The sequence below is a fragment of the Acinonyx jubatus genome, chromosome D3, assembly GCF_027475565.1.
Source record: "Acinonyx jubatus isolate Ajub_Pintada_27869175 chromosome D3, VMU_Ajub_asm_v1.0, whole genome shotgun sequence".
Classification (NCBI taxonomy): Eukaryota; Metazoa; Chordata; class Mammalia; order Carnivora; family Felidae; genus Acinonyx; species Acinonyx jubatus.
The window spans coordinates 56,416,089-56,437,217 of record NC_069392.1 but is presented as its reverse complement, the minus strand read 5'-3'; the positions used below and the strand labels follow the sequence as shown (position 1 = coordinate 56,437,217).

Below are 21,129 nucleotides of genomic sequence, written 5' to 3'. Positions count from 1 at the left end.
CGCCGGCGCCCCCTGCCAGGCGGGCAAAGGATACAGTCCCGGCTCCAGAACGCAGCCGCGCCGGGGCGGGAGGGGCCCGCCACGTCCGCCATCTTGAAACAACCGCCACTCGGGGCGTCGCGCCGGGGCCGCCCCGCCCCAGCCTCCAGGCCCAGGCCGGATTGGCCGCACGGCACAGAGGCCCGCCCCCGCTTGCGCGACCGGCCCCGGCGGGGCGGAAGGGTCCGGGCGGAGGAGTCGCTCTGTCCAGGCGGCGTGGTGTGGCACGACCGCCGGGGCCGCGGGTACGAGCGCCGCACGGAACCACTACTCCCAGAGCAGCCGGGGCCCCCCATCTCCGCCTCGCCGCGCTCTCAGGCGCCGAGCACTACAACTCCCGGCGTGCCGTGAACTGGACGGCCGAGGTTCTGGGGCGGCGTCCAGCCGTCCCGCCCACCCCGCTCGCCCGCTGCGTCCCCGCTGCTGCCCCCGCAGCGCGCGGAGCCGGGACGCGAGTCATGGAGGAGACGCCGCCCCCAGGCTGCAACAAGCCGCACCTGGAGAAGCTGACCCTGGGCATCACCCGCATTCTAGGTGAGTGGGGCTGGGTTCCGTGGGGGGCGACTGCGGGACCAGATGTACACTAGAAGCAAGGAGGGGCGGCGCGACGCGGACCCTGTGTGCCAGTGGGCACCGCTGCTGTAACTTCCGTTGTTAAGGAAGGAGAGGGTTCCCGGTGCGTGACTAGGCCCACGGAGCGTTTGCGGGTAGTGTGAGAACGCAGAGCTGGGAAGCTTGAAGGTTCCACCCCCCTCCCACTCCCCAACCCAGGGCCCGGGAAGGACGAGCAAAGGCGTGCAAAAGGGAGACAGCGGGCACCTGACTGAGGGGCCGTTGGGTTTCCGGAGAGGCATTCTTGGCCAAGGAAGTATCCTTGAAACGCAAGCCCTTCCTCTGGTAGCAGAGAGCTGGGGAACTGTGCGTGCAGCCTTCCAGGGCAACAACTCCCGTGCGCCTCCGGGTACCGCACCCCAAGTGGTTGGAAGGAGTCAAGGCTTGTGCCACTGAAAGGGTTAGTTTTTCCTTTATGGAACCTTTACTTAGCACCCGCCACTGTGTTAGACTCAAGGATTACAAAGATGGGGTGGGGGGGGGGAAGCAAAACACAACCTAGGTAAAAATCAACAGCCTAGGTACCCCTAGAAATGTGAGAGGCGGCCAGTAGTAATCTATTATTGCTCAGAAGTAGCACACAGGAGGAGGTGATTGACCTTACCTGGGGAGTTAAGAAATATGGCCTACAGGAGATGTTGCTAGATTTTGAAAGACAAATTGAAGCTGGCCAGATAACCAAGGAGGAAAAAGCCGAAGCAGGCCAAATGTCATGCTTTGATGCCTTCCCATAATTCTGTACTGTGACCCACAAGTCTGTTTTTGAGCTACTCTCCTCTCTTTCTGACCTTATTTTTACTCTTTCAGCCGCAGTGGCCTCCTTGTGTGTACCTTAAACTCACCAAGCTTGTTCCTGCTTCAAGGCCTCTTCTAGACCCTCCCCTTCTCCCTCCTGCCTCCCGCACCCCACCCCCCATCTTCTTCTAAATGTCTTTCCCTCACTTCATTCAAATCTCATCAAATATCAGTACCTCAGAGAGGCCTTCCCTGAATGTAATTCTGGTAACACCCTTCTCTATCATTGTCTTCCCTTATCTTTTATATATATATTTTTAATCCTTGTGGCTTTGTCACTACTTGGAATTGCTTACTTGGTTGCTTTTTTCATTTGCTGGTCTCTTCTTTAATAGAAGTCCACAAGTCTAGGAACTTTGTCTTGTTCTCCCTGGGGTTCCCCAGTGTCTACGGTAAATGCGCAGTGAGACATGAAACACTATCATACGTTTGGGAGAAATGGTGAGCTTTAGAAATGAAGTTGTAGAATTGGGCAAGGAGAGATCTAATCTTCAAGCACAACCATATCCTATCTCCTCATTTAAAAAGTTACTTTCTTTTGATTAATCTATTCAAGTCAGGCCGGCTAAATTTCCCTTAAGCTGTCAGTTCAATTTAAAGCCCTAAATAATTAAGTAACTGTCAACATTTCAAGTTTAATTTCTACATTTAGTATATTCTATCTGTTATTAAGCATTTCAGGTGTCTGACACATCTGGTAACACAAGGCAAAACCTACCTAAGGAATTAAACTACTCTGGTAATTAAATTTATAGTGAAGCTGGTCTCCCATCAACAGTGTAATGCTCTTTGTAAATTTAACCACAACCTCATAATTTCAGTTAATCACAAGTCAAATATCAATTATATTTTTATTTTTTTCACATTTGGCTTTTGTTTTAAAAACATATTAAGAGGATTTTAAAAAAACAAGCTGGCTGACATCCGTGGTGGGTGTGAGGTAAGCAAAGTACCGTACCAAAATCTGCTCCCTAAATGTTGTGTGAAGTGTTGTCCATAACTATGACAATTCTATCCAGTTCCAAACCCAACATTATTTAAAGATAGAGAATGCCAAAAGTGCAAAATAACTATGAGTAAAAACAGAAAACAACAACAAATCCCAGCACTGTTCCAGTGCCAGTTGCTCATTGCTAGAAGATTCTGTGGCAAGCAAAGGCAGACCCAGAAAGGATGCCAGCAAAAGAGGCTAGTTGGAACGACAGAAAGATTAAAACCCGCCCCAATCTGAAAGTGCAACAGTAACAAGTGGTAGAACAGAGTAGGGCTGCAGTAAAGTGACTTCAAAGTAGGCGCTGTCTAAAGGGTCGGCCATACAATTTAAAGGGACCGTATTCCAAGTGCATGTATTCTAGAGAAGAATATGTGCAAAATGGAAGAGTTTTTTTGACAATTGATAATAAGAAGACAAAGAAAAAGGAAAGCTCACATCACTCCCCTATACACAAAAAACCTGCTAAAATATCTGGACTTTGCTTCAACTGACTAGAAACAGTGTCATTAAAGTAGACATCTTGTTAAACACCACAGTTTCACAAAATGGACAAGAGAAAAGTAGAACCCATAGAGAATTAATGCTGCAGTCAGGAAATGAAATACTAAACAATCAGCTGAGGGAAAAAAATTTTTTTTTATGATGACAAAATGTTTTCCTACTCAGTGGAACCTGGAGTAGGCAAATGTTACATTTGATAACAGATGATTATACATACAGTGTGAAAAATGATCTGCATGAGATGCAACAAGATCAATTACAGCTGACCTTTGAACAACACAGATTTGAACTGTGTGGTTCATTTATACCTGGATTTTCTATAGTACAGTAGTTGAAATGTATTTTCTCTTTCTTATGATTTTCTTAACATTTTCTTTTTTCTAGTTTATTTTAAGAATACAGTATATAATACATATAACATACAAAATGTGTGTTAATTGATTTTATGTTATCAGTAAGGTTTCCCATAGTAGGCTATTAGTAGTTAAGTTTTTAGAGTCAAAGGTTATACACAGATTTTCAACTTCGTTGGGGGCGGGGGGTGGTCAGCATCCCGACACCTAACCTCTGTGTTACTCAAGGTTCATCTATATAATCTATATTTCTCCATCCTAAACTTCTCTACTTTTTTTTGTAATTCTTTTTTTATCATTTTATTTAATTAATTTATTTACTTACGTTCATCATGATAAGTGTACTCTTTAATCCCCATGCCAATTTCCCCCATTCCCCTATCCACCTCCCACCTGGCAACCATAAGTTATTTCTCTATAGCTAACAGTCTGTTGGTTTGCCTCTCTTATTTTTCCCTTTTGCTTGTTTGTTTCTTAAATTCCACACATAGGTGAAATCATAGAGCATTTGTCTGTCTCTGACAAACTTATTTTCTTCTATCCATGTTGTTGCAAATGGCAGCATTTCATTTTTTATGGCTGAATATTCCATTAGGTGTTTTATATGTATATAATATATACATATAAATATATATACACATATATATGTATACATATATACACATATATACACATATATGTATATATACACATATATATATACACATATATATACACATATGTATATCATGTCATCTCTATCCATTCATCAATGGATGGACAATCACTTGGGCTGCTTCCGTGTCTTGGCTATCGTAAATAATGCTTCAGTAAACGTGGAGGTGCATGTATCTCTTTGAATTAGCATTTTTGTATTCTTTGGGTAAATGCCCAGTAGTGCAATTACTGGATTGCAGGGTAGTTCAATTTTTAATTTTTTAAGGAACATACTGTTTTCCATACTGTCTGTACCAGATTGCATTCCCACAAACAGTGGAAGAGGGATCTTTTTTATCTACAGCTTCACCCACACCTTCTTTCTTTGTTGTTGATTTTAGCCATTCTGACAGGTATAAGGTGATACCTGATTGTAGTTTTGATTTGCATTTCCCTGATGATAAGTAATAATGAGCATCTTTTCATGTGTCTGTTGGCCATTTGTCTGTTGTCTTTAGCGAAATCTCTATTCATGTCTTCTGCCCATGATTGGATTGTTTTTGAGTATTGAGTTATATAAGTTATTTACATATTTTGGATATTGATCCTTTATCTGGTGTCATTTGCAAATATCCTCTTCTAGTCCATAGGTTGCCTTTTAGTTTTACTGATTGATTCCTTCACTGTGCAGAAACTTTTTATTTTGATGTAGTCCCAGTAGTTTGTTTTTGCTTTTATTTCCCTTACCTCAGGAGACATATCTATAAAAATGTTGCCACAGCCTGTGTCAGAGAGATTACAGCCTGTGCTTTCTTCAAGGATTTTATAGTTTCAGGTCTCACATTTAATTGTTTTAATGTTTATTTATTTTTGAGAGAGAGAGAAAGTGTGAGTGGCAGAGGGGCAGAGAAAGAGGGAGACACAGAATCTGGAAGCGGGTTCCAGGCCCTGAGCTGTCAGCACAGAGTGTGATATGGGGCTCAAACCCACAAACTGTGAGATTATGACCTGAGCCGAAGTTGGACACTTAACTGACTGAGCCACCCAGGTGCCCACGGGTCTCACATTTAGATCTTTAATCCATTTTGAGTTTATTCTCTTATGTGGTGAAAGAAAGTGGTCCGGTTTCATTCTTTTGCATGTTGTCCAGTTTTCCCAACACCATTTGTTGAAGAAACTGTCTTTTTCCCATTGTATATTCATTCCTCCTTTGTCAAAGATTAATTGACCATTTAATTGTGCATTTATTTCTGGGTTTTCTGTTCTCTTTCAACTGATACTTTTTCCCAAAAAACAAGTATAAAGCAGAAGAAAACAGCAAGTCTAAACTCCAGACAGAATTAAAATACATAAACAAGCATCTGAGGATATGAAAAACTGCTCAGAATCACACACTCAAAAACTAAGAACAGAAATAGAGGGGAAAAAAGGAGGGAAAATGAAAAAAGAGTTGAATAAACTCAGACTATAATTTGAAGGAAACAAAGTTCTAAATAAAGGGTAAATTATAAGGTATCATAAGGAGACTAGATTGAAGTGAATTTAGTCTAGAGCATTGAAGAAAAATAGGAAAACAACCAAGAAAGCGACATAAAAAAGTAAAAGGGTCAAGAAGGAAGGGGAAATGGAAGATAAGCAAATAAGGAATGCTATTCATATTATTAGAGTCTGTGAAGAGCAAAAACAAAATAGTGGAACAGAAATAATATTTAAAACTATATTAAAAACTTTCCAAAAATGGGAAAAGATCTGATTCTGAAAGGGCTTCCTGAATACCTGGAAAAAATTAACCAAGAACTATCAACTTTTTTTTTTTAATTTTTTTTTAACGTTTATTTATTTTTGAGACAGAGAGAGACAGAGCATGAACGGGGGAGGGGCAGAGAGAGAGGGAGACACAGAATTGGAAGCAGGCTCCAGGCTCTGGGCCATCAGCCCAGAGCCCGATGCGGGGCTCGAACTCACGGACCGTGAGATCGTGACCTGAGCCGAAGTCGGATGTTTAACCGACTGAGCCACCCAGGCGCCCCAAGAACTATCAACTTTAAGACATACAGTAGTAAAAGTAAGATCAGAAATAAAGATGAAATCCTCAAGGCCTCAAAGCAAAAACACAAATAACTTACAAAGTCAAAAGAATTAGACCAGCATCAGACCTCAAAAACCAGCATACCAAGCAAGGTAAGAATAAAACAGTGTTTTTAGGAAATTCAATGAAAGAAGATGTGAACCAAGGATTTTATAACCAGCCAAACTATCTTTCAGATAAAAGAACTTAGGTTTCTGTACCCATGTGCCCTTTCAGAGGAAGTTACTAGAGGGTGACTTTTATGAAATCACACATAGATAAGGAAAACCTAAGCAAAATGACTGATGGTGAGCAGCATTTTCATACACATGCAGACATACATAAATACATACAAAGATAAAACAAAAGTGGGATGAGAGCGAAAGATTAAGGTACCGATGATGATTATGACAAACTAAAGACTCAAATTCCAGGGGTTTTTGTTGGGGCTGGTCACATAGGCAAAACAATCAGCCACAGCTAGTGAAATTGTAGACTCCTAGAAAGATAGCAACGTTTAGTAGGTAAGCCAAAGGTGGGCAAACTAGCCTTGTCAATATTGAATACATCCAAAGGCCAAATTCCCAGGTGCGACCAAAGTTGAACCCTGCAAGCTGATCCTTCTAAAGATATTTACATCATGTTGGCTGTTAATTTTTTTCTGTGCAATTAACCCCACCCCACTTCCCCGTGCTCCACACACCCTACCTTCAAGCCGTGGTTTCAGGTACATCCTTACCTTATTCTTTGATTTGCATAATAGATTAACACTCTTCAGTTATTCCCTTTGAATATTCGTATTTAGTCAGGGAGATTTCTGCATTATTTTTTCTCTTCTGGCTCTAAAGACCTTTAATGTCTAAAAAATAAAAGACCTTTATCATCATATCTTGGATTCCAGAATCTCTCATACTTCAGCTCTGTGGACACAATTTTTAAGTCATGTAAATGACCACTTTCTCTGACCTGTACACCTTTGCCTCTCCTGAAAAGTCACCTCTGAATCCACAAATGCGGACTGTGTGTCAGAGTTCTTGGTCGCAGACCATGGAATACACTCTAGCTAATTTAAGGCTAGAAAAACCCTTTAGCTAGTCAGGCAGCAGTGGATCGATGAAGGGACATTAGCTCACAAAATCACTGGGAGAGCTAACGGGAGTGGACTCCAGGTTGAGAACCATCCTGCAGAAGGGGGGTGCTAAGAGGGAAGTACCTACAGCTAGTGTGCTAACGAAGCTGCAGACTTGAGAAGTGCCTTTTGCAGCTCTGTTTGTGAGAAGAGCCAATCTCACATTTGCCTTCTGCCTCTCCTCCTCCCAATCTGTAGGAGGGTGAGTTTCCATGCAGGAATATGGGTCTCCTGAGGGAGCCTAGCTGCAGGGGAATCTGAGAAATCTAGCCTTTAGCTGTCAAATCTCTAAAATACAGGAAAGCACACTAGGAGGGAGCAGGAGTAGGTGTTCAGTGAGCCAGTCACTTTTTCAGTCTTTATCTACCTCCCTCTCTGTCTTTAACTCCTGAGGCCCTTAGGGTCTGTATCACTCAGTTTAACATATATATTGTCTTAAAGTTTTCACTTCCGTTTCATGTTTGTAATGTTTAGGCAGTATTTCTTGAGACAGTGTCTTCTACTTAAATTCCTAATCTCTGGCAGTAAGTCTCCCAAGCTGAGGACATAGCAGGTCCTCATTAATTACATCAGAGATGTTGGCTTAGAGATTTGTTTTCTGTTAGGGTGTGTGTCCCAGTTATCTATTGCTGGGTGGCAAACCACCCCAAAACATAGTGGCTTGGAATAAGCAATTTACTGTTTCTCCCAGTTGACTGGGCTCAGCTGAGATAGTTCTCATTTTGGGTTTCTCCAGTGGTTGCAATTAGATGGCAGCTGGGACTGGAATTATTTGAAAGTTCGGCTAGGCTGGAAGTCCAAGATGGCTTTTGCACTCATTTCTGGCCTCTCAATGCTTCTCAACATTCTCTCTTCGAAAGAGTAGCTTGGATTCATTGTGTGGTCCCTCAGGGCACAGAGAGGAAGAGGAAAACTGCCAGTCCTATCTAAGTCCAAACTGGCACAGCATCTCTTTGCTGTATTTTATTGCTCAAAGCCGTCACAGGCCAACCCCAAATTCAAGAAGGTGGAGAAATAGACTTCTCCTGGCATGGGCTGGCAGGAAAGGAAGGAACTGATAACACCCGGCTTTGGAATAAGCTACCACAGAGAGTTTTCATCTGTGGCATGTCACATAGTTACCTGGAGTGGACTATTGGGTCTGAAGACCTGAGTTTCATATGCATGCTGTTTAATATTTCCTTACTCTGCCATACAGGTTATTCTAGCCAGGCTGCTCACAAATGCTTGCCATTGATCACAAAGGCCGGAGAGTGGGGATAACTGTCTCGTCAGATAGTACTTATCCTGTCACATCTTAATAGACCAAGGACAGCTTGTTATTGCTATTGCTTTCTAAACATCTTCATAATGCTTTCGGCTATCTGTGATATTGTCATTTATAATAAGAAATACATATTTAGTCTTCCTGGTTCTAGCAGACTTTCTAAGACCTTTAGAATTTTCTAAGTGAGGAGAGTGATAAAAAGCTGTCCTTTGTTATGTTAATGTACCTTCTGGAAAGCCCCTAGGTAACCTAATAAGGATGGGGGCTGGTGGCCTGGACAACCAACTATGATTAGAGGGTTAGAACTTTTGGTTCTGGTCCCTGATTTCCAGGGAAGGGTGAGGGGCTAGAGATTGAATGAATTGCTAGTGGTCAGGGATTTCCTCAATCATGCCCATGTAATGAAGCCTCCATAAAAGTCCAAAAGGAGCAGGCTTGCAGAGCTTCCGGGTTAATGACCCAGAAGGCTTCCACTTGCCATTGTGTCGGGCCCCAGACACATGAGGACAGAAGCTCCTGTGTTTGGGACCTTGCCTTATGCATTTCTTTATCTCACTGTTGATTTATAACATCCTTTGTAATCTGTTAAGAAAATAGGCTTCTTGAGTTCTGTGAGTCGCTCTAGCAAAACTAATTGAACCAAAGAAGAGATTCAATAAGGGGGAACCTCTTATTTATAGTCAGAAGCACAAATAACAACTTGGCTTTGGAACTGGCATCTGAAGTGGAAGGCAGTTTTGTGGGACTGAGCCCTTAGCCTGTGGATGCTATCTCTAGGTAGATGATGTCAGAATTGAGTTGAATTGTAGGAAACCCAGCTGATGTCTGAGAATTGCTTGGTGGTTTGGGGAAAGCTCCCTCCCATCCCATGTCGGAATTAGCTAAGACAACATGGTAGAAAAAGCATTAGGCTTCATGTTGCAGTTGTGGTTAGAGATTTAGTTCTATGAAATTATTTAATGTTTCTCATCCTGTTTCCTTATCTTTAAAAAACATAATAAGAGTAGGGGCACCTGGGTGGCTCAGTCAGTTAAGTGTCCAACTCTTGGTTTTGGCTCAGGTCATGATCTTATGGTTTGTGGGTTCAAGAACCACATCAGGTTCTGCACTGTCAGTGTGGAGCCTGATTGGGATCTCTCCCTCTCTCTGCACCCCACTCCCCACTCACTCACTCTCTCTCTCAAAAAAAAAAAAAAGGAATAAAAGCATTTTAAAAAAATGGGGGTAATGATACCTGCTTTACAAGATCATTGAAAGATTAAACGATAATTTATACTACTTCCCTGAAATAGAGCATTGTACAAATGAAATTTATTTTATATCCCTCTCTTCTCCATCCTCAGCACCTCCTCCCCACCAGTGCTGTTTGTATTGTATAACGAAGTCCCTACAGTGGGTACATCTTAAACAATTTATTATAGGATGGTTTCTAAAGCCTATTCTGGATGTGTTTAAAGTATCATGTGTCCTTTTTGTCCCTAAAAGTAAAACAGCCAGTTATTTTATCAGCAAAATGATTTTTTGGGAGGGAGGGGGAATAGCAGAGAATTGCAATTCTAGACATACAAGCTGTGGCAAACAGTAGGCAAGTGTAGAAATGAAAGACGAGAAACAGAAAAAGGAAGGAATTGAAGGGGCTGCTTTAAAGGTAGTTCATTGGCGGACAGTGAGAGTTCAGAGTAGTGATGGTTTTTCATTGGCTGGGTTGTTGCTGGGCAAGGAGAAATTCTTTCCTCCTACTAGAGTAACAAAGGCAGGGTACTTCTTTCTGTTGAAGTGTGAAGTTGACAGAGTGGTAGACCTTGCAGGCTCCCGCTTTTGGCCTCCTGACTCCATTTTAAATGAAGTTTCTTTTATTCAGTTTCATACCCTCATCTGTAATAGCATCACAGCAGTTCTGTTTAAGCCTTGTAGACCCTGAACCTGAACCTGTTACCCACTGAATCATTGTGTGCTTGTCTGTCTCAGCCTATTCATAGTGATGCTATCGGCTAAGAATGCCTCAGGCACTCACCTGGCATGTAGGATTGGTGATGAGCCCCCACATTTTCCTGACTGGAGCCAGTGTTAATGTTGCACCTGGACTGGCACCTGTGGTTCTTACTATGCTTGCAAGCTGCACCTCAGCGACAACAGTTAGGGAACTTTGAAGAAAGGATTTATTGTGCACAGGTCCTAGAGGGCACATGCCAGGCCTGAGGGCCACACAGCCCGATGGCGGGGATGAGGAGCAGACCTGTATCTTTTATTGGGGCCCAAGGGTGGGGAGGCCAGGGTTTCACAGAATCACTCTTTATTGGTGAATTTAAAATTTAGGTGTGGGAATTTGGGCATGGGAGGAGAAAGGCAAGGTCAGTCAAACCATCAGTTACCCCAGTTACTCAGGGCTTTTTAAAAGGGGAACTTAATGAGTGGGGTGCCCTGGTTCCTGATTGTTTAGATTGTAGCTGTGTCATATAGCTGGCAATTCGTTTATTTAAGATGAATGTATTTGAAATGGGTGGGTTGGCAATCAAAAGCTTAATGTCAGGTGCTTATACTGGTTTATATGAAATATGTGTCCTCCAGCAACCCTACGCACTAGACTGCCTCCTGGGTGTACTTAGATGACATCATTATGCAACCACTGGATTGTTGACAAAGAATTCTGTATTGTGCTGTTTTACTGCAGTTGGAGTAATAGGCTGCTAAGACTGATTAAAGCTAGAGTCTGCATTTGCATAGGTTAATTGCTAAAGGGCTTTGCTAAGGGGCACACAATGAGGTTTGTACATAAACTCTTAACTAGACCCATACATGGAGTCAGCCTAGCCACTTGGAGTGGCCTATCCTCACCCTCTTGTCCTCGCTATAGAGTGTCAGTAATAACATTTATTATTCACTGTCTTACCTTTGGTGGGAACATTACCAAATGGGCCACCCCTGAAGGGCGAGACAGCATCTTCCATCCTAATCAGCCAGGGGCATAGCAAGGACTTAGCCCAAGTGTAACGGCTTAAAGCTCACAGTGTTTTTCCACCTTAGTACTGTGCTTCACAGTATCTTAGAAAGAACATTGACCGGAAAGCATAAAAAAAATTGTGTATATGGTACTTTTTATGTTTCCAAAGCGCCATTATCTCTGCTTCTTCAGCTTCCATTATCAAGGGAAATATTCTTATGAGTCTTGTCTCTCTGAATGCTAAGAAAAGTGAAGACTCATCTAAGGTCACACAAGTGGTGAATGGATAAAGCAAGACTAGAATATGTGGAGTCCAGCATTCTCAGCCTCCTTTATTGGGCTGTTGCTGTATCCCAAGATTTGAACTTTGTGACAACTTGGAGGAAACTATGATGCATAGAAAAGGCACTAGCATAATTACAGAATCCGTGAACCACATTGTGATATGCTGACCTCTAAGAAATATATATTTGCTCACTCAGGTGAAAGCTTGAACAAAGCGGGATTAGGGCTCCTCAGTCCTCCACCCCCAACAGTGCAGTAAAACATCTGCATATAACTATAACTCCACAAAAAATGTAACTAGTAGCCTACAGTTCACCAGAAATCTTACCGATAACATAAACAGTCAACACGTATTTTGTATGTTGTGTGTATTGTATTCTGTACTTTAAGCTAGGAAAAAAAGTTAAAAAAAATCATAAGGAAAAGAAAATACATTTATAGTACCATATTGTATTTATTCAAAAAAGTAAGTGTTCAGGTGGACCGATGCAGTTCAAACTCATATTGGTCCAGGGTCACCTGTATATTTTGTCTTAGTCCACAGTTCCTGGCTTACAGCTCCTAAAACCCTTGTAATTTCATAAGTGTTAAGAGTGGTAAAGATTTTTCATTATGTTAATGAGGTGATTTTTGGAAAGCACTTAAGGATGAGCACTAGTTGCCAGTGGATCCAAACATGGAATTAGAGGATTGGCATTTTCAGTCCCATCCCCTGACCTTCAGGCAGTGAGCAGCCCTAATCCTGCTTTGTTCAAGGGTCAGCTGTCATCTGAGTGAGCAAATATATATTTCTTAGAGGTCAGAATATCACAGTGTGGTTCACTGATTCTGTAATTATGCTAGTACCCTTTCTATGCATCATAGTTTCCTCTAAGTTGTCACAAAGTTCATATCTTGGGATACAGCAACAGCCAATGATTTAATCATGCCTGTGTAATGAAGCCTCCATAAAAACCCGAAACTTCCAGGTTGGTGAACACCTGGAGATTTGGAGACAGTGGCCTGCCTGGAGAAGGCATGGAACTCTGTGACCCTTCCCACATACCTTGTCCTAAGCATCTCTTCATCTGGCTGTTCCTGGGTTATATCCTTTTATAATAAACCAGGAATCTAGTAAGGAAAATGTTTCTCTGAGTTCTGTGAGCCACTGTAGCAAATTAATGCAACTTAAGGAGGGGGTCTGAGGAACCTCCTGATGTATAGCTAGTCTGGGCTTTTGATTGGTGTCTGAAGTATGAGAAGAGGGGGTCATAAGAACCCCCAGTCTTTTGCAGATCAGTCAGAAGCACAGGTGACAACCTGAACTTGTGTCTGGTGTCTGAAGTGGGGAAGGGGAAGGTCAAGGTCTTACAGACTGAACCCATAAGCATTGGGATCTGATGCCATCTCCTTGTGGGACATCGGGGTATCTAAGAATTGCTTCTTGGTATGAGAAAATCTCCCCACAAAAATGTCGGAGGGATTGGGTCCAGGAACCATTTTACACATTAAACTAGTTTAGAAGTCTCTGTCATATTCTTAGAAATTTTAAAAATTCATTTGAATACATTCCCTGATTACAGTATTTACTCCTAGTAAATAACCAAGATATGGCTCAAAATAGAATATACTTAAGTATAAACATATGTGACCCCAACCCTGCATGTGATGGGTTAGGATATCAGGGAGAAAAAAAAACATCCGAAATGGTTTCATGGAGAAGGTGGAACTTCAGCATGGCCTTGGAGTGTGAGTAGGACTTGCGTAGGTGGAGAGACACATGGACATATTTGGGTGTGTATAATAGGAAAGGGATACAGCATAATCAAAGATGAGTGCAGATTTAGTTTGCGGGGTGGGGGACAGGGGGTGGAGGCAATGAGGGAACTGACCCACCTGGAACAGAGGGTTTGGACTAGAGCCAGACCAGTATAGTAAGGGCCTTATCCTCCAGATCACAGGGAGAACTGAAAAGATAAGAAGCAAGCCGCGTTATGGACGAGGTCCTTTGGTGGTATGCTGAGGGTGGCTCAGGCACACAGAGTTTGTGGCTTTGATTGCATCTACACTTGCAGTGTCCGTGGCCTAAAATAGTGGTGACATTGGGGACAATCTGTGCAGTATGGCAAAGAGAAAAGAGTAGAGGCTTTGTTCGCTAGGGCTGTCATAAAAGTACCATAAAGCAGGTAGCTTAGAACAAGAAATTCTCACAATTCTGGAGGCCAAAAGCCTGAACCCAAAGAGTTGGCAGTGTCATGCTTATTCTGAAGCCTGGAGGGGAAGAACTCGTTTTGCCTCTTTCTAGCTTCTGCTGGTTTGCTGGCAGTCCTCAGTGTTCTGTGTATTATGGATGTGTCACTCCAATTCTCCACCTTCATGTGGCCCTCTTCCCTCTGTGTGTCTCTCCACAAAGCATTCTTTTTATAAGGACATCGTCATACTGGATTTGGGATCCACCCTACTCCAGTGGGACCTCATCTTAACTAATCACGTAGTCAATGACCTCATATCCAGATAAAGTCATGGTCTGAGGTACTGGCGATTAGGACTTCAAAAGTGTATTTTTTTGTAAGGAACACAGTTCCACTGATAAAAGATTTTGTGTCTGAGATTAAGGACTTAAAGATCCTGAGTATGGGTAAATACAGACAAGTGGAGAATGTAGGAGGTCTTAAAATCTGTTGTATTCCAACTCAGGTGGCTTCTCTTTTACCTCAGAATGAATGATGGAACATATCTCCACAAAGAGATTTAAAGACCTTTTCCTGTTTTAAAGATTTAGAGACGTGATTTATTTTGTTTTCAGTATATTTCTGGATAGAGTCCATTTTCCATAATGTTAGCCTAAACTTCTAAACCCTGGATCTCATAGAGTAGAAGATGAGTTTTATTTGGAAGAAAAATTAGCAAACAAGTGTTGTATCTTGTAAAAGTTTATTGGGGTGCTTTTCCTTATTCCTTTTGACCATGTCATAAGTGCATAAATTCAGCTCACTGAGATGTTCAGTATGAAATCACTAGGAACATAGAATCTCTGATTTTTGTTCAACAGCTGAATTACTAAGCTGTGACTGGGTGTAGGGGGTATTCGATGATGTCCTTTCGGCCAGGTTGACTCCATGGTCCTAGGTTGTGGGACTGAGTGCCTTCAAAAGACTGAGCAGTTCTTCCTGTTTTGTTTTTTGTGTTCTTAAGTTTATTTATTTATTTTGAGAGAGAGAGAGAGGGAGAGAGAATCCCATGCTGACAGCGCAGAGTCCAATGTGGTGCTCAAACACATGAACTGTGAGATCATGACCTGAGCTGAAACCAAGAGTCAAATGCTTAACCGACTAAGCCACCCAAGCACCCCTCTTCCTGTTTTTATCACATGGGTAATAAATGCTGCTCAGAGGAATCTGATATTCCTAGATTACTCATCAACAGTTAGTCAGCCTCTAGTATTGAAATATATAAGGGCGGGCCTATTGCAGCTCTACAGACTCTTTTTCCTCTTCCAGAATCTTCCCCAGGTGTGACAGACGTGACTATCATAGAAAAGCCTCCTGCTGAACGTCATATGATTTCCTCATGGGAACAAGTAAGTGTTGCCCTTTTGAATCCTTACATCCCCACAAAGAGAGGTCAACTTCAGTGACCCTAAAGAAGGAAAAATTAGGGCAGTAAACCTGTTCTTATCTCAGGCCACAGCTGCCTTCAAGGAAGAGTTCAATTTTCTCTTTTATGTTCAGGCCATTTAACATTCCTTTGAGTTCCATACCATTTCCTCAGCCTGGAGCATCTCCTGTGAGCCTCACTATCATTTGGAGGCAGTGGAACATTCATAGTTGTATACAACAAAGCTAAAAATTCAGGAAGGAAAGGAAAAATTAAATATTAATAAGCATGCTGAGCAGAATGTGGATAAGTGTTACAGGGAAGTACTTAACCAGATTAATAGCTACTGCTTCTCCAACCCTCCTCTGAACTTTTATTCATTTGTTCAGTAGAAGTTTTAAGCTCCTAAACTGGGCCAGGCATTGTGGTTGGTGTTGATTCCTGGGGATTCAGTGGTAATCAAAAAACGGTTCGTTACCTCTTAATGTTACTGTGTAAGACATAGTGTAGATCGTTATGAATATAATTACCAAGCTGACTTAGCACAGTGAGAGAGAGGTAAAGGGAGCATTGTCAGGAGGACTGACTTAGTTTGAGGTTAAGAAAGGTTTTTCCTAAAGAAGTTATGTGGAGTTGTTAACCAGACAGATGGGCTCTGAGAAGGGACTTTCAACCTGTGGGAAGGCTTTGAAATGGGAAGGATTAAATTTTCTAAGAGCATAAAGAAGGTCCCTGTGGCTGGTGCACAAGAGAGCAAGGGAGAGAGATTGGTAAGGACCAGGACATGCAGGCTTCTTAAATCATCATGAGTTTGTGCTTTATTTTTCTTTTTCAGTTTTAATTTTAATTCCAGTTAGTTGACATACAATGTTATATTAATTGCAGGTGTACAATGTAGTAATTGAACAGTTCCATACATCATCACCCTGCTCATCATGACAAGTGCACTTTTTAATCCTCATCACCTATTTAACCCATTCCCCCAGCTCCCTCCCCTCTGGTAGCCATCAGTTCTCTATAATTAAGACTATTTCTCTCTCTCTCTCTCTCTCCCTCCCTCCCTCCCTCCCTCCCTCCCCCCCCCTCATATTTCCCTTTGCTTCTTTGTTTTGTTTCTTGAATTCCATATATGACTGAAATCATATGGTATTTGTCTTTCTCTGACTCACTTATTTCACTTCGCATGATACTCTAGCTACATCCGTGTCCTTGCAAATGGCAAGATTTCATCTTTTTTATGGCCAAATAATATTCCATTGTATTTATATACCACATCTTCTTTATCCATTCATCAGTCCATGGAGACTTGGACTGCTTCCATATCTTGGCTGTTGTAAATAATGCTGCTGTATAAACATAGGGTTGCATGTGTCCCTTTGAATTAGTGTTTGTGCATTCTTTGAGTAAATACCCAGTAGTGTGATGGCTGGATCACAGGCTAGTGCTATTTTTAACTTTTTGAGGAACTTCCGTACTGTTTTCCACCATGGCTGCACCAGTATACATTCCCACCACCAGTACCCAAGTGTTCCTTTCTCTCCACACCCTCCCCTGCACCTCTTCGTTTCTTGTGTTGTGTTATTGATTTTAGCCATACTGAGGAGTGAGACTGTCATAGTGATGATTTGAGTATCTTTTCATGTTTTGGTGACCATGTCTGTACATGTCTTCTACCCATTTTTCTAATTGGATTATTCGTTTTTTGGGTATTGAATTTTATAAGTTCTTTATATATTTAGGATATTAACCTTTTATTAGATACGTAATTTACAAATATTTTCTCCCATTTTGTCAATTGCCTTTTAGTTTGGTGATCGTTTCCTTTGCGGTATAGGAAGCATTTTATTTTCATGTAGTCCCGATAGGTTATTTTTCTTTTATTTCCCTTGCTTCAAGAGACATATCTAGAAAAAAGTTGCTATGACTGATGTCAAAGTTGTTACTTTACTTACTATGTTCTCTTCTGAGATTTTTAGGTTTCACATCTCACACTTAGGTCTTTAATACATTTTGAATTTATTTTTGTGTATAGTATAAGAAAGTGGTGCAGTTTTTTCTTTGACACGTTGCCAACCAGTTTTTTCAGAACCATTCGTTGAAGAGACTGTCTTTTTTGCATTGGATATTCTTTCCTATTTTGTTGAAGATTTATTCACCATACATTTGTGTGTTTATTTCTGGGTTCTCTGTTCTGTTGATATATGTGCCTATTTTTGTGCCAGTACCATACTGTTTTGATTACTACAGCTTTGCAATATAACTTGAAGACCAGAATTATGATGCCTCCAGCTTCACTCTTTTTTAAGACTGCTTTGACTACTCAGGGTCTTTTGTAGTTCTCTATGAATTTTAGGATTGTTTGTTCTAGTTCTGTGAAAAATGCTGTTGGTATTTTGATATGATTGCATTAAATCTGTAGATTGCTTTGGGTAGTATAGACATTTTAACAATATTTGTTTTTCCAATCCATGAGCATGGACTGTCTTTCTATTTCTTTGTGTTGTCTTCATTTCTTTTATTAGTGTTTTATACTTTTTGGAGTACAGGTTTTTTCACCTCTTTGGTTAGGTTGTTCCTAGGTATCTTATTATTTTGGGTGCAGTTGGAAATGGTATTTTTTAATTAATTTCTCTTTCTGCTGCTTCATTATTGGTATATAGAAATGCAACAGAATTCTGTGCATTGATTTTGTGTCCTGTGGCTTTACTGAGTTATCAGTTGTAGGAGTTTTTTTGTTGTCATCTTTTGGGTTTTATATATGGAGTATCAGGTTATCTGCAAATAGTGATTTTACTACTTTACCAATTTGGATGCCTTGTATTTCTTTTTGTTGTCAGATTACTTGGCTAGAACTTCCAGTACTATGTAGAATAAAAGTGGTGAGAGTAGACATCGTTGTCTTCTTCCTGACCTTAGGGGAAAACTCTTTTTTCCCATTAAGGATGATGTTAGCTGTGGAGTTTTCATATGTGACCTTTGTTATGTTGAGGTATATTCCCTCTAAACCTACTTTGTTGAGGGTTTTTATCGTGAATGGATGTTTGGCTTTGTCAAATACTACTTCTGTGTCTTTCAAAATGATCATATGGTTCTTATCCTTTCTGTTAATGATGTAATGTATCAGGTTGATTGATTTGCAAACATTGCAAACTACTCTTGCAATTCAGGAATAAATTCTACCTGATCCTAGTGAATGATTTTTTTAATGTATTGCTGGATTGCTTTGCTAATATTTTTTTGAGGATTTTTGCATCTATGTTAATCAGGGATACTGGCCTGTAGTTCTCTTTTTCAGTGGTGTCTCTATCTGGTTTGGATGTCAGGGTAATGCTGGCCTCATAGGATGAATTTGGAAGTTTTCCTTTCTTTTCTGTTTTTTGCAATAGTTTGAGAGGAATGGGTATTAAGTGTTTAAATGGTAGAATTCACTTGTGAAACCCTCTGGTCCTGGAATTTTGATTATTGGGAGTTCTTTGATTAATAATTCAGTTTCTTTGCTGGTCTGTTCAAATTTTCTATTCCTGTTTCAGTGTTGGTAGTTTATATGTTTCTAGAAATTTATCCACTTCTTTTAGGTCATCCAATTTGTTAGTATATGGTTTTTCATTTTATTCTCTTATGATTGTATTTCTTTGGGATTGGTTGTTATTTCCCCTCCCTTGTTTGTGATTTGAGTTCTTTCTCTTTTTTTTTTTCCTGATAAACCTGAATACAGGTTTGTCAGTTTTATTGATTTTCTTCAAAGAAATAGCTCTTGATTTCTTTGATCGGTCTTACTGGGGTTTGTTTTTTTTTTTTTTTTTTTTTTTAGTTTGTTTGTTTACCTTCTATATCATTTATTTCTGCTCTAGTATTTATTTCCTTCTGCTAGTTTTAGGTTTTGTTAGAGTGTTTAATATAAACACTTTCATATAAAGTTAGAGTGTTTATTTGAGCTTTTTCCTGCTTCTTGAGGTAAGCCTGTATTGCTATAAACTTCCCTCTTAGAACCACTTTTGCTGCATCCAGAGGTTTTGGACCATTATGTTTTCATTTTCATTTGTTTCCATGTACTTATCTCTTCTTTCATTTCCTGGTTGACCAATTCATTGTTCAGTAGCATGTCTTTTAACCTTTATGTATTTGTGGTTTCTCCAGATTTTTTCTTGTGGTCGACTTCTAGTTTCATAGCATTGTGGTCAGGAAATATGCATGGTATGATTTTCATCTTCTTGAATTTGTTGAGGTTTGTTTCCTAGACTAATGTGCTCTATTCTGGAGAATGATCTGTGTGCACTTGAAAAGAATGTGTATTCTGCTGTTTTAGGATGGAATGTTCTGAATGTATCTGTTAAATCCATCTGTTCTAGTGTGTCATTCAAAGCCATTGTTTCCTTGTTGATTTTATGTTTAGATGATCTGTCCATTGTTGTAAGTGGGACGTGAAAGTCTGCTACTGTTATTATATTATTATTGATTACTTCCTTTAAGTTTGTAATTAGCTCTTTTATGTATTTGGGTGTTTCTCTGTTGGGTGCATAAATATTTACAATTGTTGTATCTTCTTGTTGGGTTGTAATCTTTATGATTATATAGTGTGTTTCTTTGTCTCTTGTTACAGTCTTTGTTTTAAAGTCTATTTTGTCCGATGTAAGTATTACTAGTGTGGCTATCTTTTGACATCCACTTGCATGGTAGATGTTTTTCCATATCCTCACTTTCAATCTGCAAGTGTCTTTAAGTCTAAAACGAGTCTCTTGCAGATAGCATATAGATGGATCTTGGTTTTTAATCCATTCTGTCACCCTGTGTCTTTTGATTGGAGTGTTTAGTCAATTTACATTCAAAGTAATTATTGATAGAAATGTATTTATTGACATTTTCTGAAGATTTTCTGTGTTTCTGAAGATTTTCTCTTATCCTTTGTTTCTTTCATGGTTTGATGATTTTCTTTAATGATATATTTGGATTTCTTTGTCTTTATTCTTTGTGGATTTATCAGTGGGTTTTTTTATAGATGATTACTATGGGGTTTATATATAACCTCTTCTGCCTATAGCAGTCTGTTTTAAGTTGATGGTCATTCAAGTTTGAACCCATTCTTTTCTCCTCTCCTCCCTACATTTTCAATACATATTATTATATTTTATAACCTTTTTTGTGAGTTCCTTGACTGATTTTTTTATAGCAATATCCATTTTTACTGCTTTTTTATTTCCTACTTCTATACTATCACTTTTGGTCTTTCCATTCAAAGGAGTTTGCTCTTTATTAAGAGAGCAAAGGAGAGCCATTGAAATGTTTTAAGTACGGAACTGGGAAGTTCAGATTTCTGCTTTGGAAAAGTCACTGTGTCTGAGGAATAGCAAATGGATTTGACCAGGGAGAAAAATTAACCTACCATTTAATAAGTGCCTACTAACACACATCATAGAATTTATTTTAGTTAATCCTCGTAATAACCCTGCAGGGTAGATATTGATATCTTCATGTTACCAATGAAGAAAGTGAGGTCCGTGCAGGTTAAAGAGTTTGTCCTGGATCACAGAGCTACCAAGTGGCAGAGCCTGAATTTGAACTTAGAGTTACCTGCCTTATCTAAGCATGACCATGTCTGCTCTGGCAGACTGCCCTCATAATGGAGGGCACCACTATGGCAGCCTTCCCCTGGGCAGCAAAGCATCCCACGGTATGTGTGCATGTTCAGTCCCTGCCAGCAGGGCTCACCCTCCATGGACTGAGCCAGTGGCACCTTCTTTGGCAGCTCAGTAACTGGTAGTTAAAGTTTCTAGGACCTCCGCTCAGTCAGCACTCCCAACTTCTCATGGGCTCGCTTAGCCCCAACCCCCATTTCCACTCATAGTTCACAATAGAAAAGGAAATTTAGAACAGTGTATATCTGCTGAACTCTTGCTGGCTGATCAGGGAGAGCCTGCTTCTGGTGCAACTGTGCC

At 40.6% G+C, this 21,129-nt stretch overlaps 2 protein-coding genes across 9 annotated transcripts in view; one reads left to right on the top strand and one right to left on the bottom strand.

Annotated features, from left to right (window-relative positions):
• KIAA1328 (KIAA1328 ortholog) overlaps nt 1-335 on the bottom strand; it is a 355,545-nt gene extending 355,210 nt beyond the window's left edge. For all 5 annotated transcript variants that reach the window (XM_053206692.1, XM_027068806.2, XM_027068807.2 and 2 more), the window contains exon 1: nt 35-335. In XM_053206692.1, the coding sequence (XP_053062667.1) occupies nt 35-335 (301 nt within the window). The remainder of the gene's footprint in view (nt 1-34) is intronic.
• Nucleotides 336-433: 98 nt separating this feature from the next.
• The window catches only part of TPGS2 (tubulin polyglutamylase complex subunit 2), a 68,754-nt gene continuing 48,058 nt past the window's right edge, over nt 434-21,129 (top strand). For 3 of the 4 annotated variants that reach the window (XR_008291909.1, XM_027068816.2, XM_027068818.2), the window contains exons 1-2: nt 437-573; nt 15,100-15,179. Coding sequence is in view for 2 of the 4 variants with exons in the window: in XM_027068816.2 (XP_026924617.1) it covers nt 498-573; nt 15,100-15,179 (156 nt within the window). In the remaining 2 variants the exon portion in view is untranslated. Of the gene's footprint in view, nt 574-15,099; nt 15,180-21,129 lie in introns of all 4 variants that reach the window. The other variant, XM_027068817.2, reaches the window with a different exon arrangement.